The 23,905-nt window shown below is 49.9% G+C and overlaps 8 protein-coding genes across 8 annotated transcripts; 4 read left to right on the top strand and 4 right to left on the bottom strand.

Moving 5' to 3' along the window:
• Nucleotides 1–897: 897 nt before the first annotated feature.
• On the top strand, nt 898–3,218 carry POX_e06392 (uncharacterized protein; the record flags this gene model as incomplete). The annotated part of the gene is made up of 5 exons (XM_050115214.1): nt 898–1,062; nt 1,186–1,587; nt 1,683–2,419; nt 2,512–2,707; nt 2,796–3,218. 5 exons carry the CDS (start codon nt 898–900, stop codon nt 3,216–3,218), a joined length of 1,923 nt encoding a protein of 640 aa, XP_049967674.1.
• An 844-nt stretch (nt 3,219–4,062) lies between these two features.
• Nucleotides 4,063–5,582, top strand: POX_e06391 (D-xylose 1-dehydrogenase (NADP(+)); the record flags this gene model as incomplete). The annotated part of the gene is made up of 4 exons (XM_050115213.1): nt 4,063–4,093; nt 4,194–4,214; nt 4,271–4,804; nt 4,999–5,582. The coding sequence occupies 4 exons, from the start codon at nt 4,063–4,065 to the stop codon at nt 5,580–5,582; spliced, it is 1,170 nt and encodes a 389-aa protein (XP_049967673.1).
• Nucleotides 5,583–6,129: 547 nt separating this feature from the next.
• Nucleotides 6,130–7,333, bottom strand: POX_e06390 (adenylate kinase; the record flags this gene model as incomplete). Its single annotated transcript, XM_050115212.1, has 4 exons — nt 6,130–6,541; nt 6,738–6,892; nt 6,998–7,050; nt 7,168–7,333. 4 exons carry the CDS (start codon nt 7,331–7,333, stop codon nt 6,130–6,132), a joined length of 786 nt encoding a protein of 261 aa, XP_049967672.1.
• Nucleotides 7,334–7,723: 390 nt separating this feature from the next.
• POX_e06389 (26S proteasome regulatory subunit rpn-8) lies at nt 7,724–9,417 on the top strand (the record flags this gene model as incomplete). The annotated part of the gene is made up of 3 exons (XM_050115211.1): nt 7,724–8,297; nt 8,420–8,691; nt 8,803–9,417. 3 exons carry the CDS (start codon nt 7,724–7,726, stop codon nt 9,415–9,417), a joined length of 1,461 nt encoding a protein of 486 aa, XP_049967671.1.
• Nucleotides 9,418–9,977: 560 nt separating this feature from the next.
• On the bottom strand, nt 9,978–11,141 carry POX_e06388 (uncharacterized protein; the record flags this gene model as incomplete). Its single annotated transcript, XM_050115210.1, has 1 exon — nt 9,978–11,141. The coding sequence occupies one exon, from the start codon at nt 11,139–11,141 to the stop codon at nt 9,978–9,980; it is 1,164 nt and encodes a 387-aa protein (XP_049967670.1).
• Nucleotides 11,142–11,790: 649 nt separating this feature from the next.
• On the bottom strand, nt 11,791–13,945 carry POX_e06387 (uncharacterized protein; the record flags this gene model as incomplete). The annotated part of the gene is made up of 3 exons (XM_050115209.1): nt 11,791–13,240; nt 13,377–13,822; nt 13,898–13,945. The coding sequence occupies 3 exons, from the start codon at nt 13,943–13,945 to the stop codon at nt 11,791–11,793; spliced, it is 1,944 nt and encodes a 647-aa protein (XP_049967669.1).
• Nucleotides 13,946–20,244: 6,299 nt separating this feature from the next.
• On the top strand, nt 20,245–20,415 carry POX_e06386 (uncharacterized protein; the record flags this gene model as incomplete). Its single annotated transcript, XM_050115208.1, has 1 exon — nt 20,245–20,415. The coding sequence occupies one exon, from the start codon at nt 20,245–20,247 to the stop codon at nt 20,413–20,415; it is 171 nt and encodes a 56-aa protein (XP_049967668.1).
• Nucleotides 20,416–20,735: 320 nt separating this feature from the next.
• Nucleotides 20,736–20,938, bottom strand: POX_e06385 (uncharacterized protein; the record flags this gene model as incomplete). Its single annotated transcript, XM_050115207.1, has 2 exons — nt 20,736–20,841; nt 20,898–20,938. 2 exons carry the CDS (start codon nt 20,936–20,938, stop codon nt 20,736–20,738), a joined length of 147 nt encoding a protein of 48 aa, XP_049967667.1.
• Nucleotides 20,939–23,905: the final 2,967 nt, after the last annotated feature.

The raw sequence follows: 23,905 nt of genomic DNA, 5'->3' as shown, positions 1-23,905 counted from the left end.
AGCTTTTCTTTTTCTTTGTCTCTCTCATTGTGCCTTCTTCATTTTTGCTTGACGTGTCTTTTTTCTTTTCTCTCTCCTCCCACCCCTCATCTCGCATCCGGCGCCGGTCTTCTCCTCGTGCATCTCAGCCGTCCTGAATCTCTCTCAAGCGTCAGCGAGTCTGACCTCCATCTCTCCCTCCGCGTTGCTTTCCTCTCGGGCTCTTTCATTGACACGACGGTAAAGGACGCAAGGTGTTAGGGTTGCATTGTCTTGCAGGGTTGAAGCACTGGTGCGCGTGTTGTTGTCTCCAAGTCTCGCAAAGATAGCTAGCAAGCATTTGACAAGTTTCGACTTCTTTTCCCCCCTCCATCTCGTGAGAGTCTTGGACTTTGAGGACGCCTATTAAGAAGACAAGAAAAAAGAGATCAAGAAAAAACAAACAGAAGGGGGAAAAAAAACCACACAAGCTGAGCAAGAAGAGCAAGAAAAGAAAAACGTGCAGAGAAGCAAAAAGTCGAATCTTCACGCATCCTGTGATAAGCAAGCCCCTGTATCGGACGCAACAGCCGCCAGCCTAGTTTGAAGAAACAGCACGAACGAAGCAGAAACAGAGAAGAAAAAAAACCAAATCAGTACTGCCAGAAGCAAAGGGGGAAGACAGAAAAGTAGGCTTCGGAGATTTGACGTGTCGAGAAAGGCATTGCAGTTGATTGACCTTCAACACAGTTTCCGGCTCACCTACCGATCTCGAAGGCTTCCCTTCCTATCTCTCTCATTTGGTTGATCCGGTATTCTGTGCAACGTGCATCTTCTCTTCGCGTGTTGGACCGCAGCCTCCCCTCCCTTGGCCTTCACCCCGAGTTGGTGACACGACGGATTTGACCCTCGGATCGACTCTCGCTATCGCTCATCATCATGTCGGGACTTGTTTCTGACGAGGTCGCGGAGGACTACAAAAGCTCCCTCGAGGACCTCACAGGAAACGACCGGTTCCAGATCAGCAATTTGACCGTCATCGCCAAAGAGAATACCGAACATGCCATGGCCATTTCCCGAGTCTTGGAGAATCACATTCGATCAGTAGGTGCTCTCGTGTCTTCGCCATGCTTCTTCTCTTCTCTGTTTACTTTGCAACGCATTGTATATTGCTCTCCTGTGTTTGTTCGTCCTCGTAGATTGGAACCACTCTAACCGGCTCTGTAGACTCCTCCTCCGCAGAAGCTACCTGCTTTGTATGTAGTTGACTCTATCGTCAAGAATGTCGGTACCCCGTACACCTTGTTCCTGGGACGGAACTTGTATCAGACCTTCATGAATGCGTACACGTTGGTCGATGCGCAGACTCGACGCAAGCTGGATGAGATGCTGAAGACGTGGAAGGAGCCTGTTCCGGGTTCCCTCGACACTCGTCCCGTGTTTCCCCCCGAGATCACTCGCAGCATCGAGAGTGCACTCATCAAGGCCCGGACGGCCGCATTGCAGCAGGAGCAGGCCCGCAACAATATGCTGAATCGTGGCAGAGGAGGTACGCCGGCAGCCATGGCTCGTCCGGGGACAACCCACCCTCATCACCACGGCGGGAATGGTCAGGGTAATCGCACGATGGTAAGCCCTTTGTGAAATGAACCCCTCTACCTCTTCTTCTTTTCCTGCGTCCGTCGAATGGCACACGCTCTCTAACCTGCGACGATGTCCATCAGACACCACCCTCGGGTCATCGACCGGGCAATGACTTGGATGCCCTCAACCGAGATCTAGAGGCCTGTATTCTGGCCGCTCGGAACGACTTTGCCAGTGCTCCCTTTGACCCTACCACCCAGCAGCGTCTAAAAGCGTTGCTTGACTTACAGACCATCATGCGCAATCAACAGCTCACTCCAGACCAGCTCCGGCTTGTTCAAGACCAAATCTCCGCCTTTCGCCCGCAGTCCTCCTCCACTTCATATGCAGCCCCCCACGCTCCATCAGCGCCCTCTCACAACTCATCCGCTGCGATCTCGACTCCATTGGCAGCGGCACCCGTCGCCCCTGTGGCGGCGACTCCCACTCCTCCTCAGCAGCCCGTCTCACAGTCTCTTCAAAATCTGTTGAACTCGCGCACCCTGGCCGAACTCATCAAAAATACCGCAATCCGCCAACAGCCCACTCCTCCACCTGCTATGCCACAGATGCCTCAGTTGCCCCAGGTGCCCCCTCCAATGCCATCTACCGGCAGTAGTACGCCTCTGCCTGATAATCCCCTCATTGCGGCGCTTCGATCTCGAGGCATCCTCCCTCCCGCCTCGGCGCCCCCGACGATGGGCCAGCCACCTGCTGGAAAGGGCGAGGCTTTGCCTTTCCTCATTCCGGGTGGGATGCGATCAACTCCCTCGGCTCCCACACCCATCTCGATGGCTGCCTCCTCGGTGGTCCCTATGACGACCGCGTCCATGAAAATGTACCTAACCTCTCCCTCTCCCGGCCGATTGGCTTTGACTGGATCCATGAACCGTTTTGCTAATTTTTTCGGTTTTCATTCTCGACTTGCAGTCCTCGTGTTGCTCTCGTGGTGTCTCTTTACGAGGCTAAATCGAATCGCTGTGGTACCTGTGGACGCCGTTTCCCGGCCAACCAGGAAGGCAAAGAAAAGAAAGCTCGTCACCTGGACTGGCATTTTAAGACGAATCAGCGCATGTCGGAGGCTGCGAAACGCGCTCAGACTCGCAGCTGGTACGTTGATGAACGGGTATGTATCTAGAGGGGGAGTGTCCGTCCGATGTGGGCTGTCTCGTCTCTTTCAAGCCTCTCTGTACTGACCGTATGATCTTATACAGGATTGGATCAAGTCTCGTGAAGTGGACGACGATCAACCCGTCGGCGAGGGTGAAACCCACCCCGACGGTGAGACGGGAGCGACCGGTGCCAACTCGAAACCAGGACCCCCCAAGGCCTGGATTCGGGCGCCCAACGACGCCACTCGTCGAAACACCCCGTGTCCCATCTGCCAGGAGAAGTTTGAATCGACCTGGTCCGAGGACGTCCAGGACTGGATCTGGCAAGATGCCATCCAAGTGGGCACTCGGGTGTACCACGCGAGTTGTTACGCCGAGGTCACCAAGGGGGGTCCCGTCCCGCGAAGCTCCACGCCGCAGGCCCAAGTTCAGGCGCGGACGGGGACTCCCGACTCGGTGCTGGGCAAGCGCAAGGCCGAGGCGACCGATTCGCCTGGTAAGACTCGCATCAAGACCGAGGGGTGAGCCCGATCTCGTGTTTTTTTTGTTGTGGACGTTTCTAGCGACATACTAGGCCATCAGACATGCATGGAACTCTTGTTTCCCCCCCCCCCCCTCTTACTCCATTGGCGCTTGCCTGTTCATTTTGCCCTCCATTCATACATTGTCTTATTGTATCCCTTCTCTGAAGGTATCCATGTACTGTGCTGTAGGGTTCCAGTAGTCTTTTTTGTGGACATTCTCCTCGCAATGGTTGTATCATCACGTTGGGTGGATATTGCTCCTTCGGTATAGTAGCTGGTGCATATCATGTATTACTGTTGTTGCATCAATATACGAGTAGTACTGTAGTACTCTCTGTTTTGCTTGGTTTTGGGGTACCTGGTACCGCGTGGCCTTCTCCATTGAGTGCTGTGTACCACACGCCGAGTGTCCGTACCTCGATACCGTCTCCTTGTGGGGGGAGGGTTTCCACCCCCTCACCAGATGAAATGAGGGGAAGGTACCTTTTCCAAGTTTTTGTCTGACAAAATGAGCTCAAAGTAGAGCGAGTACAAGGCGCAACTGAGAGAATCTGGACAGTGGAAATGACCCAAGTTGTCATAATCAAGAAACAAGTAGTGAGCAAGTGAATCTCGAACAGGATCCAAAGCATGAAGGATTGCGGTTTGAATTACTAGACATTCTCGTTGTCTCAGTCGTACTGTACCTCCACCAACATGGTCAACATCCACCCCCACCCCCCACCTTTCTCTTGTACGTATTTAGTTTCTTTCGCGGTGTTGGAACTTGGCATCTACTAGCATCTCACATTTCGCGTAGAAACCTCACCCTATTCAATCCACTTATTATCATAATCATCATCACCATGGCTTACAATGTTCGATGGGGTATCATGGGTCAGTATCACCGTGATTGAACCTTGGCCTATCATCCTACTTGATATCAGACGTCCCCGTCTACAGCAAGCTAACCTTTTCTTGACGATTCAATCTTTAGCCACGGGCTGGATCGCAGAGAGTACGTATTTCTTGATTTCTTGCCATTGAGAAATTCATCCTAACATACATAATCAGCCTTCGTCCGCGACCTCCTCAAGGACCCCCAAACCCGCGATGCCTCCGACGTCGCCCACCAGATCACCGCCGTCGCCTCCTCTTCCTCCGTCGACAAAGCCACCCAATTCATCCACGCCAACAAGATCCCCAGCGCCTCCTGCGCCGCCTACGGTGACTACCAGTCCCTCGTGGATGACCCCAACGTCGACGTCGTCTACGTGGCCACGCCGCACTCGCACCACTATCAGAATGTGATGCTGGCCCTGACGGCTGGCAAACACGTGCTGTGTGAGAAGGCGTTCACGGTGAACGCGGCGCAGACCAAGATCCTGTGCGAGACGGCTCGGAAGAAGGGCCTGTTCTTGATGGAGGCCGTCTGGACGCGCTATTTCCCGCTGAGTATCCAGGTCCGTGAGATGATTCAGAAGGGGGAGATTGGGGAGGTGTTGCGGACCATGGCGGATACGAGTTTCGGTGGTGATGTGGAAGGAAAATGGGGCAAGACGCATCGGATGGTGAATCCCGAGTTGGCGGGGGGTGCCTTGTTGGATTGTAAGTTTGGTTTTTCTTTTTCTTTTTTCATTTGTTTTGCTTTCTCCCCCCTTCTCTCGATTTATGTGGGAAGTATATCTCAATGCGTATACTTCTCTCTCTCTCTCTCTCTCTCGCTGTGTAAGCTTTGGGAGGCTAGATGCTCGAGCAACGAGGTGTGATCATGTCGCTGATAGCTTCTTTCCTCTTTTCAGTGGGCATTTACTCCCTCACCTGGGTCTTTCAAACCCTCTACCATACTCTTCCTCGTGACCAACGCAAGCCACCCACCGTCACCTCCGTCATGACTCCCTATCACCTCACCGGCGCCGACGAGTCGACCACCATCGTCCTCGACTTCCCCACCAGCACCCCGTCCAACTCGACCCCACCGCGCCGCTCTCACGGCATCGCCATGACCAGCATCCGCGTCGCGGCCGATCCGGATCAACGTGGCTCTGCCGGTCCCGTGATTCGTATCCAGGGCACCAAGGGCGAGATCCAAGTCCTGGGCATGCCGTTCCGTCCAACGGGGTACAGGGTGATTCCGGCGGCGGACGCGGACGGTCAAGCAGGAGAAGTGCGAGAGGTGCAGTGCCCGTTTCCCGACGGGGGACATGGGATGTTTTGGGAAGCGGATGAGGTGGCGAGGTGTTTGCGGGATGGCAAGTTGGAGAGCGAGGGATTGCCGTGGGAGGAGAGTATTGTGATTATGGAAGTGATGGATGAGGTGAGACGGCAGGGGGGATTGACGTATCCGGCAAAGATTGAGTCGACGGAGTATCCGTTGGATCTGTGAGAGAGAGTGAGGATTTGGATAGATTGCTTGCTTGTTCTTCAGCAACAAACGTCCTTATGATGCTACTTCCACGAGCAAAACGGCCGGTATACCTCGCACGAGAGAGACAAATGAACAAAGTACACATATTTTATAATATACATACTCATCTCGAAAGAAACGGTACTGTTGCGTCTATATGCGAGCAAAGATTCTCATCAGGGCTCCACGCTCTCCTCGACTCCTTTTACATCAACAAGGACATGACATGCTTCTCCCATGCTCTGCCAAGGAAAAAGCTGGAGAGTATAACACCAGGAATCAACAAACGGGGAGTTAGACACAGGGCAAAGTCGGTGGCGGGCGAGGTTCATTCGAACATAAACTGCCTCAGTCATCGACGTGAATGGCTGCGCTTCAGGCAAGTAGCGCCTTTTTTTTTCCTTTTCGTTTTCGTTCCCTTACTCACTCCTTCCTCCATGTTGTTGACAAAAGAGTTTGATTTCATCAAGAACCATTGAACAATTTCTCTCTCCCTCTTCCTCCATCTTCGCCGTTCATCACTGTCTTACTGGGTCTTGTTGAAGACACCGAGAATGCTCTTCCAAACCTGACCGGGCTCTTGGCTGGCATCAATACCACGCCAGATACCAGTCTTCTTGTAGTAGGCGCAGACGGGGGCGGTCTGGGCGTGGTAGGTGGAAAGACGCTTGCCGAGGGTGTCGGCGTTGTCGTCGGATCGCTGGATCAGAGGCTCGCCGGTGACATCGTCCACCATGTCCTTCTTGGGGGGGTTGAAGATCTTGTGGTACGAGCGGCCCGACGCAGGGTGCACCAGGCGGCCAGTGATACGCGCCACGAGCAGAGCATCGTCGATCTGCAGCTCAATGGCGTGCTGGAGAGGAAGCTTGCGCGCGGCCAGCATCTCGTCCAGACGCTCAGCCTGGGCAACGGTACGGGGGAAACCGTCCAGAATGAAACTGGGGGATCAATCAGCTCAGGTCAGTTCAGGCATTCTTGGCGCGTGGCTTCTTTTCTCTTTTCTTCTTCTCTTTTTATTTTCCCTGTTTTCTCTTTGCTTTCCCCTTTGATGACTTTGGTAAAGTGTCCTTGGGGGGAACGCGATCGAGGAGGTTCTCAATGGTTCGGGGATATTAAGATGGAGACCCTGCTTACCCGTTCTTGCACTCGGTGTTGTTGTCCAACTCGCTCTTGATCATGTTGACCATGATCTCGTCGCTGACCAGACCACCCTGGTCCATGATCTTCTTGGCCTCCTTGCCGAGCTCAGTCTTCTTTGCGACCTGCGAGCGCAGCATGTCTCCCGTGGCCTAGTTACGTTGTCAGTAAGGACACGCGCACTTTGAGTGTCTACGTCCGCAGGTGTACGCTTGCGCGCAAGTCCAATGCTGTCATCCGGATAAGTTCAAACTGACCAAGTGGCATGCGCAGTACTTGTCCTTGATGTTGGGGGCCTGGGTACCCTTGCCTAGATAGAGCGAGCAAGAAAAAAAACAGATTAGACACCGATCAATACGAGTCACAATTTCATTCCCGAAGCCATTGCCATTGCTATCTCCTCTCTTCAAGATGTTTTAAAACGTACCAGCACCAGGTGGACCCATCAGAATGACACGGATCTGCTCAGACATAGACATGGGCTTGCTGCTGCTGCTGCCGGTCAAGCGGCTCTCCAGCTCGACCACACGAGCCTCCAGCTTGCCGATGGTGTCCTTCAGACCGGAAACAACGTCGTCGGTAATTGGTGCCATTGTGATGAATTGATATGTGCGGCGCGGCGGAGGAGAGAGAATGTCAATCGGACGAGAAGTGCAGAGTCGAGAAGATGCAAATGCAAGAGTGGAACGGAAGGACGGGCGAGGAACGGATAAACGGGGAAATGGGAAGAGAAGGGACTCGTTAGCGCCCGAGGTTCGGAGTTGGCCAGTTGCCAGTCCGCGTGTGGTCGGAATTCCAGCTGACGGATCTGAAGCAATGACATACCGGAGTGGAACAGTCTGAGTTGAGGGTCCAAATCAATACTATATCGAGTCAATTGGTGCAAGATGAAAATCACATATCTTCTACGTCGGTCTCTAGTGTGATCTTTTCTTTATTTTTTTTTCTCTATATCACAACACATCTGGTCAATTACCCCGTCAATGGCCAATTGTCAGTTGTATGCAAAAGCTCCAATCGGCTCAAAACTGGGAAATGTGACCAAATTCAGCCTGAGGCAGAAATTCGTCTTGCAGTTGGACGAGACTCTCGGGCGTCCGACCATCCCCAGGTACCACTTACATAAGCCACTATCCACCAGCCACCGGGCGGTCCCGTGGCTCAGGCAGTGTGGCACATGCTGGAAGCTCTCCGAGCATCATCGTTCTTGTTTCCCCCAAAGCTGGAGTGAGCAGCAACTGTCAACCCTACCTGAAGCTTCAATCTCCATCAGCTTGACCCTCTGTCCTCACCCTTGGAGTACTTTTGGTGAAATTCCCACGCATTCACTGGACCCTCTCACTCTCCTCATCACCTCGTCGCTTCCATCACCATGCCGGCCACAACGGCGGACACGCTATCCCTCGTCAACCGCTCCGTCACGGTTGACAGTCCTCTCACGTCCGTTCTCTCACGTCGCGGACACTAGCACAGCCAAGGGCACTCGGAAACGTGTTGTTGGTGTATTGCTGGGTGAGAACTCGGGCGACAATGTGCGAGTGTCCAATAGTTTCGCAGGTATGTTCCAATCTCTCTCTCACACACACTCTCTCTTTCTGGGTATCTGGTGATATGGGTTCAACCCCATCAATCGGGCTTTGGAAGCAGAAGCTGACTCTTCGTCTTCCGCTCTCATGTAGTACCCTTTGAGGAGGATGAGAAGGACCCGTCGGTCTGGTTCTTGGATCACAACTTTGTCGAGTCGATGAGGGATATGTTCAAGAAGATCAATGCTCGAGAGAAGCTGGTTGGCTGGTATCACTCTGGTCCGAAGCTGCGCGCTTCTGACCTGGAGATTAACGAACTCTTCAAGAAATATACCCCCAACCCATTGTTGGTGATTGTCGACGTACAGCCCAAGGAGGTCGGCGTACCAACAGATGCTTACTTTGCCGTGGACGAGATTAAGGATGTGAGTTGGTCTGAACTGAATGAGCGGGGCTTGCTCGTCGCAATGGACGTGCTAACTTGCAAATGGCGTGGACACATTGACTAATTCATTCTTCCTCTTCCCTCTGATCAGGACGGAACCACCACCTCAAGAACCTTTGTCCACACCCCATCGATAATTGAGGCGGAAGAAGCCGAAGAGATTGGTGTGGAACATTTGCTCCGAGACATCAGAGACGTTGCCGTCGGGACACTTTCCACTCGCATCACTTCACAGCTGCAGTCCTTGCAGGGACTGCACCTCCGACTGCGCGATATCGGCCAATATCTCCAAAAGGTCCTCGACCACGAACTGCCCGTCAACCACGCCATTTTGGGTAATCTCCAGGATGTCTTCAACCTCCTCCCCAACCTGTCCACTCCATCCAACACACAACGGATCAGTGGGCAGGAACCTGCGTCCGAGAACAGCGAACTGGCGCGGGCGATGAGCGTCAAGACCAACGACCAGCTGATGGCCATCTACATCAGCAGTCTAATCCGCGCCATCACCGCCTTCCATGATCTGATTGAGAACAAGATCCAGAACCGCCAACAGCAAGAGGAGAATGACTCGAAGCGCGAGCAGGAGGCCAACGCTGCCAAGGGTGACAAGGAGGGCAAGGAAAGCAAGAAGGAGAATAGTCCTTCGGGTGGCGAATCCAAGGAGGAGCAGGATACCTCGGACAAGAGCAAGAAGAAGAGCTAAATTGTATCTATGAATCTTACAATGTAGCCCCTTTTTTCTTTTTCTTTTTCTTTCTTGTTTTCCACTCTCACTTTTCACGAAATGGGTCTGTCGAGATTCTCTCGTTTGACCGCATTCTCTGGCGGAGGGGCCAACGGGGGATGAATGCATATACCTTGAGAATTGTACGGAAATGACCAGCTTGGTCTAGATCAATGATCTGGTTATGGTTGATCATCACAATAGACCGGAAATGATTGTGACTCGAAAGAAGCTGATGAACCAGTCCATTAGTTCATCTCACTGAATCAATTCGGCTCTGTAAATTTGACCTACGATGACCTTGGTAGTCATTTAGAAGTCTCAACTGGTCACCAACAGGCACGACTTGATTCACTACTCAACCGATGCCAATCGTGAATCCTCAAACTCTTTGATGAACGACATGCTCTTGGCACCGCACCTCCTCCAACCCGTTCTCAATTATCCTCAACTTTGACATCAAAACAAAAAAAAAGTGTCCAACTTGATTTAAGTTTAAATTTCATTGATAAATCATGTTCACAAAAAGTTTTCAAAACTCACCCACCCCATCCAGCACACCACCCGGCCAATTCTTCCCTGGAAAGACCCAAATTGGCAAACCCGCCATCCTGAAATAGTCCCGGACATCGAATAAACAGCAGACAGGCGAGAAGATGTTTACATACAGGTGGTGATGCCCGGTCCTGTTGCGATGTGAGTGTTCCACCGAATGGGTGGTTTGGGGAAGAAAATGATGGTGCACTTTGGTTTTGGTCCTGGCTCTGATTATCAAGACCAGTAGATGCCGATGCCTGACGCGAGGCCAAGTCCCGAAAGGCAGAGAAAGTAAAGGTGGGACAGGTGCAGTTCCAGGCGTGTAGGCGGACTTCGTAGACTTGTGTAGGTTCTGGTTTGTTGTGGATTGATGGGATGGACATGGGGATTGACGGGGATACAGAAGGGGGTAGGAGAGTTGATGGTGTGGAGGGTTGGTGGGCTTGTTGGATAGCTGCTGAGGAAGTAGAGGTGACTAGGAAGACTGATCCAGATTTGGATTCTGAGCTGAGTTGTAAAGCTGATGCTGGTGCTGATGCTGGTGCTACTTGGAATTGAGATTGAGATTGGAATTGAGTTTGCTGCTGCTGAGGAAATGCCCTCGACGCTGCAGTATCTGAGTACGCAGTCACTGCAGTCGCAGATACCAAAGGACGAGGATCTGAATCTCCAGTAGACCCAGAGACCATCGTATGTCCAACCTCATCCTGCACATCTCCACCTTGCTCTTCTGCCGATCGTACCACAGTACCGGATCCCGGTAACACAGCATGAGCTTCGGAATCCAATGCAGATTCCGATTCTTTGAACCCGCTCTGCTCGATTCGGCCGCCAGACACCCTCACGCGGACCTGTTGCACGAGTCTGCGATCCAAAATGTCCAACGCGGGGAGAATATCGTTGGGAAAGAGACAATGCAGAGTGAGAAGAAGGGGTTTCACTTGAGCCAGTTGGGTGGGAGAAAGTCGGGAAAAGACATTTGACCCTGCTGGTGCTGGTGCTGGTGCTGGTACTGGTTTGAGTCGATGCCCGACGATGCTGGTGGTGGTGACGTCGGGTTGAAGTTGGGGTGGAGCGAGTGGTTGGATGTTGGAGAGTTTGGTGATGAGTTGGTCGATGAATTCCGGTGCGGTGGGGAGAGGGGCAGGAGGTGGATTGCTGTGCATGATGAGATGGAAGATGGCTTTTGATCTAGTGGGAAAGAAGAGATTGGGAAGAAAGAATGGGTGGGTTGGTGTCGCTTGGGGTTTGAGGAAGGGAAGATTAAAAAGTCAGGATGGTGGTTGATGCGGTGGAGGGCAAAATGCTCCTACGGATGGAGGCGTGGTGACCGACGATGCCTGTGTACGATGAGGGATAACAGAAACGAATGTGAATGCACTGGATTTAGGTCTCTTGTCTTCCGTATTCAATATTTTATGCAACGTTGGTAAACGACTTGAAAATAGGTACCTTTGCAGGCATTTGGCGTGTTAGATTGAGTGGGCATTATGGAACAGTCGTTTTATCTAACTGAGCCATCTCGATGGAAGAATCTCACGACGAAACAGACACAGACGGAATCCGAAACTCACGAGACTAACCTTCAAAAGGGAGCGAATAGAAGAATCCAGTAGACTCTCGAGTCAAAAGAAAAAAAAAGAAAAAAAAAGAAAAAAAAAGAAAAAAAAAGAAAAAAAAAGAAAAAAAAGAAAAAAAAAGAAAAAAAAAGAAAAAAAAAAAACAAACAGAATTAACACACAACGCCCAAAGGACAACCTCCTCCAGTATCTCATTTTAAAACAAAGTCATTCCAAGACCAAACAGCTACGTGACTCACTTTCGTGATCGCCTCTTTGTCTTGGTAGTCGTCTTCTTGCTCACTTTGGCAGAGTCCCCCGCGGTCAATTCATTCAACTTGTCCCCTTCCTTCTCGATCCCCTCCGCCTTCTTCTCGGTCACGCTGGTCTTCCTCGCTGCGCGGGTGGTCTTGTACGCACTCGTTCTCCTCCGGGTAGCGATGCCCGACGACGGAGACACCGTGTTTTGTCGTGAAGTGCGTGCCTCGACGGCTGCCTGCTTGGCCTTCTGGGCCTTGAGTTGCGCCATGTATTTTCTCACAGGTGCCTTTGGGGGCAACGTCTTGAGACCATTCCACAGCATCCCCTTGATATAGCCCAGTAGATGAACTTCGCCGTTGGGGTCGGTGAATTTGATTTCGAGGATTCCACGCAGTCGATCCTCGAAATCGATCTCCAGGCCATTCGGAGGATTTGCAGGACGTCCCCACCGGCTCGGGGCAGGCTCCTCAGCGTTGATGGTATCATGCATGTTCTTCCAAGTAGGTTTTTGCGTGGCTACTTGGCCGTTGACCTGCGTGTCGAGCTGAGTGCCGTTCGGCATACCCAGTTGTGTGGCCAAGTTCAAGACACTCTGGCTGATGCCATTCGGCACCACAGTTTGGGCAGCCAAGGCTGCCAGTTCGTCGTCGCTGATGGAGGGATCTCGCTGAGTGAAAGTAGCACTGTGGCGAGCCTGAAGCTCACTGTCTTCACGCTCACTTCTGCCCCTGGTACCGTTGACACGGCCCATGCCGACGCGAAAATTGGCATCGCTGTACCGAGCATGCACCAAAGACGTGGTCAAGCTGATATCCGGGCCTCTTGGTACCAAGGGAAGCCGACGGAAGGTGAGAATGTGTGCCTGGCTGTGGATCGTTTTCTGCGTCGCCATGGTCTCAAAGGTCTGGTAGGAGGTGATCTTGATATCGTCCGTGTAGGTCCAGCTCCCATCTACTTCCTTGACCGCCGTAGTGTAGTGACCCTGGGTCGTTGCTGTGCCTCGGTGCATTTCCACCGCCATGAGCTCATATCTGATATCCTGGCGAGCGTTGCCAATGCTGGGATCGAGCCACTCCTTCTTGATGATCAGTTCTTGGGGGATCTCAATGCCCTTTGCGATCTTTGTTGTTTTAAAAACGCCCTTGGAGAGATTGTAGCTGATGCGGTTAACTTCGGTAAGAAGGACCTCGGGGACTTTGGTGAGAAACTGTTCGAATTTTAAGAATTTGGCGTCACAAACTCTACAGACTCTGTCCACCTCGGTGCGGTCAAAGTTTGCTGCGATCATGGCATCGAGTGCTTCGGGCTGCTTTCCATCGGCCTTGACGAACGAACAGTTCAACTGGTTGGTCGTGTTGTCGGTTTGGTTAGTGTGACCACAGCCACTGGCACAAGTGAGAAACTCGGAGGTCTTGATGGCAAAGATGTCCTCGAGTAGGATTTGACTGGTGTGATTGGTGAAATTCCACGTCAGTCTTTATCTTCTTAGGAGAACGAGGAAGCCAAACGAGCCCCCCCCCCCCCCCATCCCCCCAAAAAAAAGAAAAAGAAAGGAAAAGAAATCCGAGAAATCAAACTCACTGAACTTTGGGAACATCTCTTCCCAACTGCGTGATCAACTCATCAAAAAACTCAGCCGTATCCTCTTGACTCTGAGCCTGGGCACTGGGCACCTTCTTCGCCGTCCAGTCATCCATGATGACCGCCCAAAAAATATCAATATCTTCCTGGAATTCTTTCTGCGAGAACTTGGGGTTCCAAAAGGCCGCGATCAAATTGGACAAGAGACACACTTTGCACTGCCCAAATAGCTCTTCATCCTCGAGCCAAGGACCGTTGGAGCACCTGTTTTGGGTGTCCACGTGTGAAAAGACGCAGATTTCCACCCAGTTGAGGAAGATGGGCATGTGGAAGAGCATCTGCAGGACCACATTACGATAGCAGGTCAAATTATCACTGTTGGCGAAGCCTTTGGTGGTTCTGGTGAGATTCCAGTGGTACGCCTCGGCTGGATCGGGGATGCCATTCTGAAAGGCAGTGGGGTTTGAGTTAGTATGTGACTTGTATGAAATTGGGAGAGAGAAAGGTGAAATGAAACGTACCGTGATTGTGATGGTAGGCGTGCCATCTGGGGACCATTTGGATGTCATGTTGAGAGAGATGTAAACACAGAGACTTTGAGGGAATGAGGTGAGAGTCCGGGGGAAAAAAGTGTAGCCTTGAGAGCAAGATATCAAAGATGATGAGAAAGAAAAATATCGAAGAAGAATAGTGAAAATGGGCTCGAGACGAGACGATAGTGGGATTTATTTTGGGTTCCGTCAGGTTTCGACGGGTTCAGGTTTATCTCTTCGACCAGGTTTCGGTGATGGTATGTTCTTTGTTTATGATGATTGACTCCAACCGTGGCCAGCAAACTTTCAGTGGAGGAAGTGAGTCGAATCTTTTCCTTGTTGCGACCCAGGCAAGCCGGGGGAGAGACCTTCATCTCTCAAAGAAAAGCATAGGACGAAAATAGATCCTGGTCAAGACTGAGCCATAGAAAGGATGAATAGTCAGATTCGAGAGCGAAATCTTTGTCCATGAAGAATTGACTGTTTTCTGTGAATGGCTGTGTTGTCGAAAGGAGAGATATTTTCTGTGTTGCTTCATGAGAGATCGAGACTCACGAGTGCACTTCCTATCGACATGATCGAGGCTGGAGTCGAATGAAATCTCGTTTATTTCCTACGGAGGTCACTGAACAGGAGAAGAAGAAATTGTGTTGAACCACCAGTCGGTACTTGATCTTCGAATGACTTTTTTGCTTTTCTCGTCTTGGATCGACAAGAGCATGAGTTTTTGAAATCCATGTTGACACTCGACACTTGAGATACCAGCTGCGATCCAGCGAGTTGTCTTTACCCCCCGACTTTTCTGTTTGAGAATCTATGGGGTCAAGAATGGAGGAGACGCAGCTCTTAGTCAACCTGAGGATCTTCACGGCTCAATTCCATCTCGACAAAGAGAATGAAGATTTCAAAGTAGTCACCCAAGTGTATCAAAAGATAAATCTGGGATCGTACCACAGGCCATTTCATGAAAGACTTTTATTTTCTTTTCTTTCCTTTTCGTGTCTTTTTCTTTGTTGTGAGAAAACGGTCCATCTGGAACCGGAAGAATCGCTTCCCTGATTGGGGCGCAGAGCTGAAAAGTGTTCATCGGTTGATGGAGAACACTCGATTGAGGTTTGTACTCGTTCTCGAGAATGACTCTGAAAACATGCTCATCTCACTGGTGCAATGCAAGTGACTTGACCTAGAACCCAATTTCCGTCGGCACCCACGCGGCCTAGTGCAGAATGTACCGGTTCTCCAATTCCCCAGTCTCGCACCCGAGACTCATAGATTTGATGACTCTTCCGTGTTTATTTCAGACTAGATCAATTGACGAGTAATATTTTGAATGGTTTCCCTCAATGCATGTGATACCACTTCTCCACTCAAATGGACCGAATCCCTCCCAAAAAGTCTCACTATGTATGCAAGCCAGTCCTTCTCCCCCCGACTCAGCCTCCCACGTCCACGAGTCGGGCGAACTCGCCCGACTGAATCATGTTCCTCCAGCAAAAGCAAAAAAAAAAAAAAAAGAAAAAAGAAAAAAAAAAGGTTTGTGAAGAGAAACCCGCTTCCGCAACGGCCCCCGGCAGCAGCCCAACGTCAACCCACGTTGACACTGAAGACCCTCAGCCCCTCCAGTGATCCACCGGCTGTGATTAGTCTCCGACACCTCTCTCCATCTCTTTCTCTCTTTTTTTTCAAACTTCTTTTTTCCCTCCTACACTCTTTGGTGACAGCATGTCAACGGCTGATCATGATTTGCTCTAGAGAACTTTTTCTTTTCGCCCGATCGGTCGATTGGGAAGGTGACAAAGAAGAGATGTTCCTGATCCCCGTCCAGCTTTACCCACTTGGGAGGTTTACTCCACCGAGACACATCAGTTCATATTTCTCGTGATTTCATCCGACCAACGACGGGCTGGCAAATCATGAGTACCCCAAAAAAAGCAGGAAAAAAAAAAGATAACCGTTGAAAGAGTTCGAGGAATTTGTGAGCGCCACTTTTCCTTTGTCCTTTCATCTGTCAAATGGTACTATTCCACCCCCCGTCCCCTCCCTCCCTCGACGAGGATGTCTGATCGACTATTGTTGCTGGCCTTATATCTCCAGTAGAATGGGAAACACTGTGCCTCACCGTTTATGAAGGGTGGCGAGGGTTCTTTGGCCTGGTCAAAAGGCAAAAAGGTGAAGATGTGCAAACTGACAGTCGATCTCCTCAGTGAACGAGGGTTCAAGGCAGATCGCTGACAAATTCAGCCGTGTCTGGAAGATCCACACGAGGTTGATGAAGTGTACAATTTGTACACTGCACAGCCCGTGGCAGAATATGGCAAGTACAGTAGAAGGGCAGTGACGGGAACATGCTCCGTAATGTAAGGCTTGTAGGGGCTGATGAGGGCTAAGAATCCATGGGAAAATCCACTCAAGTCAAGCTTCATCTACTCGATAGGAACCAAATGGGCGCCCAGGTCCGCGAGGGGACTTACAGTGTGCAAGGTCAGCGAGCAGAGCGGTATCAAAAAATAGAAACCAAAGACTCAAAGAGGGCTCTTCACAAACGAGTCCTCCAGCACATGCACGATACAGCATGTAGTTCGCATACAAGAACTGAAACCAAAAAGAAAAAGAAAGGAAAAAGAAAAGAGAAAAAAAACGGCTTGACGGCTAGGCCAGCATCACTGGCGAGTCCTTTCAGGTCCTCGGTACATCAAGATGCGGTGAGCATATCACAGTGGGACGAGTATACAATACTTCATCCCTTCTGGAACCCCACATGGTGGTGCCCCAAAAGCAGTGCCAGACACACCGAGTCTGTCACCCGTCCAAACTGTCAAGGAACCCTTGCGAAGAACGATTTCCACCAAATCCACATTGCAAGGTCATTATCTTTTTTTTTCTCTCTTTTTTCAGAGGGCATTCATTGGTCAAATTTCTCCGGAGTTCATCCAGCTCCAGGCATTGCACCGCTGTGATCTGTCTACCGGCTACCCAGTTCACCACCATGCCAAGCTTCCAGTGATGTTCGACGATCGAATCCGCTTGCCGATCGTCATTCCCTGCCGTCTCGGGATCTGGTTGTATAGTGTAGAAATCTACCCCCCCCCTTTTGGGTTTCTCGGAGATCTTCCTGTATCGGTGGGACCTGAATCAATGGAGATTCTTGACCGACTGTACTTGGGGCTGTAAGCTCTGCCTGAGTACAAACCTTGGTACATCCCGTACCTATCAGACCATCAAGTTGTATTTGTGACGCCCAGTGGAGAGAGAGAGAGAGAGAGAGAGAGAGAGAGAGAGAGAGAGAGAGAGAGAGAGAGAGAAGGAGATGAAGAGAAAGTGACGACTATGAGCCGGATAGATAGAATAAACTAGATCTCTCGAATAACATCTTCAGTATGATCCGTAGATGAATGAGACATAGAGCCAGTGGAGAGCGGGAAGAGAAACACAAAATGGGGGGACCGATAGGTGCGTGTCAGTTCAATGAGTGTCTCAGATGCGCCTCTCCGGATCCTGTCCGAAACTCCCCAAGCCGCCAGCACCTCCGTCCCCAGGTGAAGGGAATGGCCAAAACGCCGTGATTTGGGCAAGTTGATAAGGGTCTGTGATCGATCTTTTATGGGAGAAGGACGGTAAATTGGATACTGGTAAATGATGACTACAAGGTTGAGACTACTACCAGCATACAAGTGTTTGGTTATTTCCATGTTTGTCGATATGGAATATACTACATTCATACTATACAATCGGCACTTATGAACAGACCAATGCTGTATCACAACCGCGATAATGGAACGAGTCCACAAGTGACTATCGATTCATTGAGCGAGGAATCTCACAGCCTGACCCTAACGGAAGCCTCCCCTCTTCTTGCACTAGTACTATGTCCCGAAGGACGGCAGTACTAGGACTGCTTCCAGGTTAAAGGCTTACCCAGCTTTGGCTTTGGCTTTTTTCCCCCCCGGAGAGTCATTCTACAGTCTACGAGTCCACACTCAACATACACCGCTGCAGCAGCATCCACAACGTGCTGCAAGCCGACAAAGCAGATGGTCATAAGTGATTGGTCACGGGGAGCGGCTTGTTCAAGCTAACAAAATGCGAGATCCGGCCGAGTTTTCTGTCCGACGGGAGCAAATGGGTCTAGCGCGGGGGAACGAGTTTGTAACTCATTAAGAAGGGGAGAGGTCACGCTCACGCGGCATATAGAAGGGCCACTGGTACAAAAGGATGAGACTCAAGTTGAAAATTGAATACCACAGGAGCGTGAGTGTGGATGGGTACCGTATACTGGCTGATTGTGCCTTTTTGATAGATCAATTTTCCCTCCCTTTTTGTGATTGTGACGGGTCCTTTTGCGTGGTGTGTTCCGCGCTTTTCAAACTCGATATGAGAGCTAGTCAGATCTCGACTTGGAGTATATTTAGAGCTTCTTGAATTGCCGATGGTACCTTTGATATTTTATCTTTCGCTCTGTGATTAAGAGTAGGTCTTTTTACGACCAGGACCAGCGGGACGAATCAGATACCTCGTGAGAACCAAGGGACGTCTCAAGTGAGATCTTGGGGAACAGTAATACTGAGAGCTCCATCAACGACCATACTACATGGCTACTTACACCTAGTGATCTGCGTACTGTAAGTGCGGAGGATCACCCCCTGGGGGAATCGCACATCAGATCGGTCGGCTCATGCTTGAACCTACGGGTAATATGCTTGATGAACTCTGGAGACCGATGGACATGGGTACCTACTTGTACTATTTGTGCTTACTCATATGTACAGTACTCCTCCTTCCAACGCACAGCCAAAGGTACTATATGATGCGAACAGCGATCGACGTGGATGACTTTTCCGCTGCGTGTCTCGGACTTGCCGAGAACTCATTGTGATATATTCATGTGACGATGAAGCTCGGGGTATAATGCAGACAAGTAGCTAATCTAATGAAAATTAGGAGCTCTCTGCGTCTACGTGATAGCCCGACTTGCCCATTACTCAAGCTGTTTTTATTCGGAGAGAAAGTAAAAAAAAAAAATTCTATCAGAGGCGAAGAGCGAGTAGCTCCTGTATATTGTAGCATGTAAGATATTTGCAAGCCCGAACTTCTGCAGTCAGTAATGCCTACTACGTTGCCATGCAAAGAGAAATCATGAATATAGTGAAAATGATTGCACATCAAATCAATGAGTAGTGACTATAGAATCAAAACTAGATATACTGTAAAAGTCTTTACTCTAAAAGTTTTTACTCTACACGTCCATATCACATACGGCTTTCACGTGGTCTATGCGTGGGGGCGTTTTTCTTCCTCTCGACTGGAAGTTGACACCCCCGGGGTTCTTGTTTCCACCTCGATCAGGGTCTTTGATCACTTGTATTATTCTTGAATCATGATGCTAATCATATACCTCCCGGCTTATTCCCTACTCTGCTCTAGCTTTGGAAAATCTCCCAAGCTATTATACCAACCTGATTACTATCGTACCAATCTCTGGCGGAATCTCCAAGACATGCTTGAGCCCCACTCTTTGTCAATTCACTCCATTTGGGCAGGTCCTCTTCTCACTAGTATGGTGAGCTTTGCAAGAGAGTACCGATATATATGTAGGGCCAGTAAGAACGCACATTACATGGTGGTTACGAGCTGCAAGAAGTACAGTGAATTGAAATTAGATATATTATACAATTGAGTGCTGGTCTGCGACAGGGACTCTATCAACACATAATGTTGTACACCCAACATCGTGGGTACTTGATCCCCACCCAAAGGCCCTTCAGTGAATAAAGAGAAGAATGGGAAAAGAAATGAGATCTATCATGATCTATCACGATGTTCGGGACATTTGAAAAATTGGCCGTGCGGGTGGAGTGTTAACCTCCACCAAGCAAGCATGGCTGGGAAAGGTCAAGTTTGTCATTTCGTGTCAGAGGGCCCAGACTCTGGCCAGAGAGGCATGTGTGGATACATACATTCAACACAGACTGTGGGTTTTGCATGGGCCGGTGACTTGTACGGGTTGACCTCGTAAAAGAGACACAGATTCATTGTCGCTGTGTACTGATGGTAACTTGATTTCACGGATTCGGGACTTGCACGTAATCGTACCAGGTTTTGCAGCTTGCAGTACTGTAGGTGTATGCGTGCGCGTACTGCCTGCTTCGTGTAATGTATGCACTTGTGTACCTATTTACCTACAGTGCTTGTTTATCTACTGACCCAGTTTAGGTATGTACCCCTTCTCATGTGTAATGATACCTCATATTTTGCTTGCGGGAATTGGAACTTGTCCACGTTCGCTACCCAGTTACTAAAAGGTACATCCGTAGGCGGCATATTGTTCAATGTTCTAAATGTATCTCTCGGGTCGAGTCATCGACTCCACCGCCTCTTGTGCGCAACGGCCGCCTACTCCCCACTCCACGGGCGTCCAGTCTCAGCCACGACCATCCAAGAGCCGGATGGGCGGAAGAGGCAGAGATCTTATGTCCCATAATTCAGACCGAGTTCAGGATCTTCATTGAATATTCACCAGTTGGGGAGATGATGGACATGGGTAGGAAAAGAAGAAGAAAAAAAAGGGTTGAGAAATTTCAGGTCTTACGTATGTCACTATCTTGGATTGTGTCATGCTACGTAGTACTGTAGGTGGTCAGGTACGTATTCAGCACTCGAGACTAAGACTGCAGCCTTCTACAGTGCAACTTCCAAACTGCAGAGTGTACAATGTACATCGAGTCATACTATATTTGCCCGAAGAGAGAGAAATCAAAAGGGTTCCCTGTTCGCATGCGACAGCAAGGTTTGTGGCGGTGCATTTGCCACTTTGGAGCTCGTGCCAACTCTACCGGTCTTGCAGCGGGCCAGTCACGGTGGTCGTGGTCGCAGTCGCTGATTGTGCTGCTCGCACATGGACGACCTTGGTCAGACGGTTGTCTGTCAAGTGCCAACTTAACTCTCGGTATCAGTAGTGTATACTTTGTTTCTTACTACTGTATCTACGTACCTGACGATAAAAGTAGAATTCGACTGTTTAGTGGACTTCATCTATCAACGAGGCTACGGTAAAGTCCATCTCAGTCCTACTATAGACATAGTCGTATTACTTGTGTAAAACACGATAAAACTCTTGCTCAATCCTGAATAGTAAAGCTTATACCGAATTCCAAACCTTGTGTGAACCATGACCCCGACATGGCAATTTTCTACTCTCGTTGGTTCCGTTATCCTCCTGCGCAAAATTGCACAGGTGTACATTGTGTTAGTAGGGTAGTAATTGGTACGTACACTTTGCCGCGACCACGATGTGATCGAGTGCCAACCCATGGGTCGGAACTCCATTTTTTTTCATCCAGGAATTCCTTCTCCCTCGGCATCATACTACTGTTTATGTGTTTTTTCAAGGTGTACCTGACACGCATTGGATCAGGGCTAGGACCGCCCGGAAGGAAACCACGGTACAATCTGATCAAGGCGATTGTTCGGCAAATTGGTTGACAAGATAATTTGCCACACAGTCGCGGGACTGGTTGATTCAGTGGAGACACAGATTAAAAAGACAATAGGAAGAAATGAGGATATGATCATTTCTACAGTGTTTTTTTTTTTTGCTGGACTTTGCTATAGTTAGTTACCGCATGAGTCATGGAGATATTTATACTGACTAGGTAATTGCCCACAAATTCGTGCGTATGTCATGTACAATATGTACATTCACCCCCTGTGCTGAATACATATATCCAACCTCCCATGAGGATCAAATCTCCGAGCAATTGGGGGGGGGGCTTTCCTCAAAGGGAGATGAATGTGTAAAGGTCCACCTGCACCAGAGACCCTTTCCACTCCTCAGCGGGAACCATTTGCCCCCCCGGGAGAAGTTAGAATTGCCCGGGACCTGATGTTTTCCTCTTTCAATAGAAATCATGATAATCTCCATATGAATCTTTGGATCCAGAGATCCAGTCGTAATGGGACCCCGTTGCATCCACCATGCACACGCGGCGCCCCGTCGTTCCCTGTCAAGTCCTGGGTGTGGTTCGGTACATTTGCCCTCTTTTTTGTTTTTTCTGGTGGTTTTTTTGGGTGTACATGTACATTGTACTTGCAGCGGTCTACTAATAATGATCAAGTTGTACAAGTCCAGGACGAGTTGTAAAAAGGGCAGTACTGCTGTCGGTGCGTACTTTTTTCAGATTCGATTTTTTTTGCTGTCATTTTCCATCTGATTGCTGTCTGGATAGTGAATTCTCTCTCTCTTGCTCTTTCAATTTTCCCATGGCAAAGACTTCCAACAAGAATATTATTTTCTTTTCCCGAGTGACCAAATTCTAATCCCAGCGTCTTATCTACAAGTCCATCGTGAAGAGGGAGACAACGCATTACTGAGTACAATGAATTGAGCGGAGATGAAGACGAAGAAAGAGAAAGGCAAACCACACACACACACAAAAAGAAGGGTCCAGACGTTGACATGTTCGCCAGCTCCCCCCCCCCGGTCAAGTTTCAGGTTCAGCCCTGCTCTGTGGAAATGAGAGGTGTTTGATGCCCCCCCCCCCCCCCCCCCTCTTCCATCTTTGCGATCGGGTCCCTCCGAGATGGGGGACTTTTGAGCGTGAAACTTGCATGGAGTAAGATTTGAGATGCGAAAATGCCCAGTCTCGGGGATGAACCGAGATTTCTTAATTTGTGGGAGCTTGCGAGGTACATGATGTGATTGGAATTTGGAGAGTGCCAGTTCTCTTTATAGTACTGTGGTATTGTAGCACTCTTATGCTCGCTCGTGTGACTTGTATCGTACGCGAGAATGGAAAGCTTTTTTTGAAAAAAAAAATAAATAAATAAAAAAGAGAGAGAGAAAGACGAATATCAAACTTGCGCCGTCACTGGCGAGTCGACTCGTCTACTCGTGGATACGCGTTGAAAAAAAAAGAGGTCAGGGTGTGATCTGGTCTGATTTCCTTTTATTTTTCCTTTTTTTCTTTCTCTTCCCCCTTGACAAAGACCTACAACGATCTACCAAGGGGTAAAATATCCATCTGATCTCGAGTATCTTTGTGCAGAAATGAGGATCGATGGCAATAGACAGGTCCGATTCTCTGGCGCCGTGGCAGGGATCTCCCCGGGCGTTCACACGTCCGCGTCAAAGCTGGTGCGTGCGCTCGGGGAGGGAAAAAGCAAAAACAAAAACAAAAAAGGGTAGACATGCACAGTTGAAAAAAAGGACGAGGGTTGGAAACTCGATGGTTGGGAAGGGGAGGGGGTTTGTAGCAGTAGCAGTGCATTGTACTCTCGGTCATCACCCGAGATTTGTATCACTACGTCTCCCATTTCCGGCATCTCAAAGCCGGTCTCACAATTTCGAGCTGGGGAGAAGGGGGGGATGAGAAAACACCAAGGACCCTTTCTGGAAGGCTACCGCATGGAAGTTGCGCAGCGTTTTGAATTTGGACTGACGGTTGGATTGTGAGTTGTGGGTGTATGAGGAGGGAGATTCTAGATGAGAAGGAGGAGGAGGAAGAAGAAGAAGAAGAAGAAGAAGAAGAGAATTCTATGGGAAGTTTCTTGAATTGTCCAAGAGAGGTGGAAATTGAAAGATTAGACTCTCCTCCCTAGTAGTTTGATATCAATTACGATGGTCGAGTATCCTTGAAACCGCAAATACTACACTCCTCTTTTAGCGCAAGCCCACGAGGGATGAGGAGAGCTACCGCTTGGCGAGGGGAACCAGAACCAGAAATACGAGGCGTTTGCCGCTCCGCCTGAGCTTAGACCGTCTCGTGCGGCACCAAGGAGGGGGGCACAGAAAAGAGAGGAGGAGGAGCAAGAAAAAATCGCCGACTGGCTCGCTTGGGGGAGGGGGATCGTGAGGCTGCAAACTGGTCGGGACTTGGGAAGACCTGCAGATGCAGATGGGGGGGGGGGAAGACTAAAAGAGACCGTACCAGGGTGGAAAAGTATCTATTCTCGAAGAGGAAAGGTCAGCTGAAACATGAGCTTCCGCCACTGTCGGAGGAG

This window comes from Penicillium oxalicum, chromosome V, assembly GCF_001723175.1.
Source record: "Penicillium oxalicum strain HP7-1 chromosome V, whole genome shotgun sequence".
Taxonomy (NCBI): Eukaryota; Fungi; Ascomycota; class Eurotiomycetes; order Eurotiales; family Aspergillaceae; genus Penicillium; species Penicillium oxalicum.
Note: the sequence above shows the minus strand (reverse complement) of the source record. Positions and strands in the feature narration are given on the sequence as shown.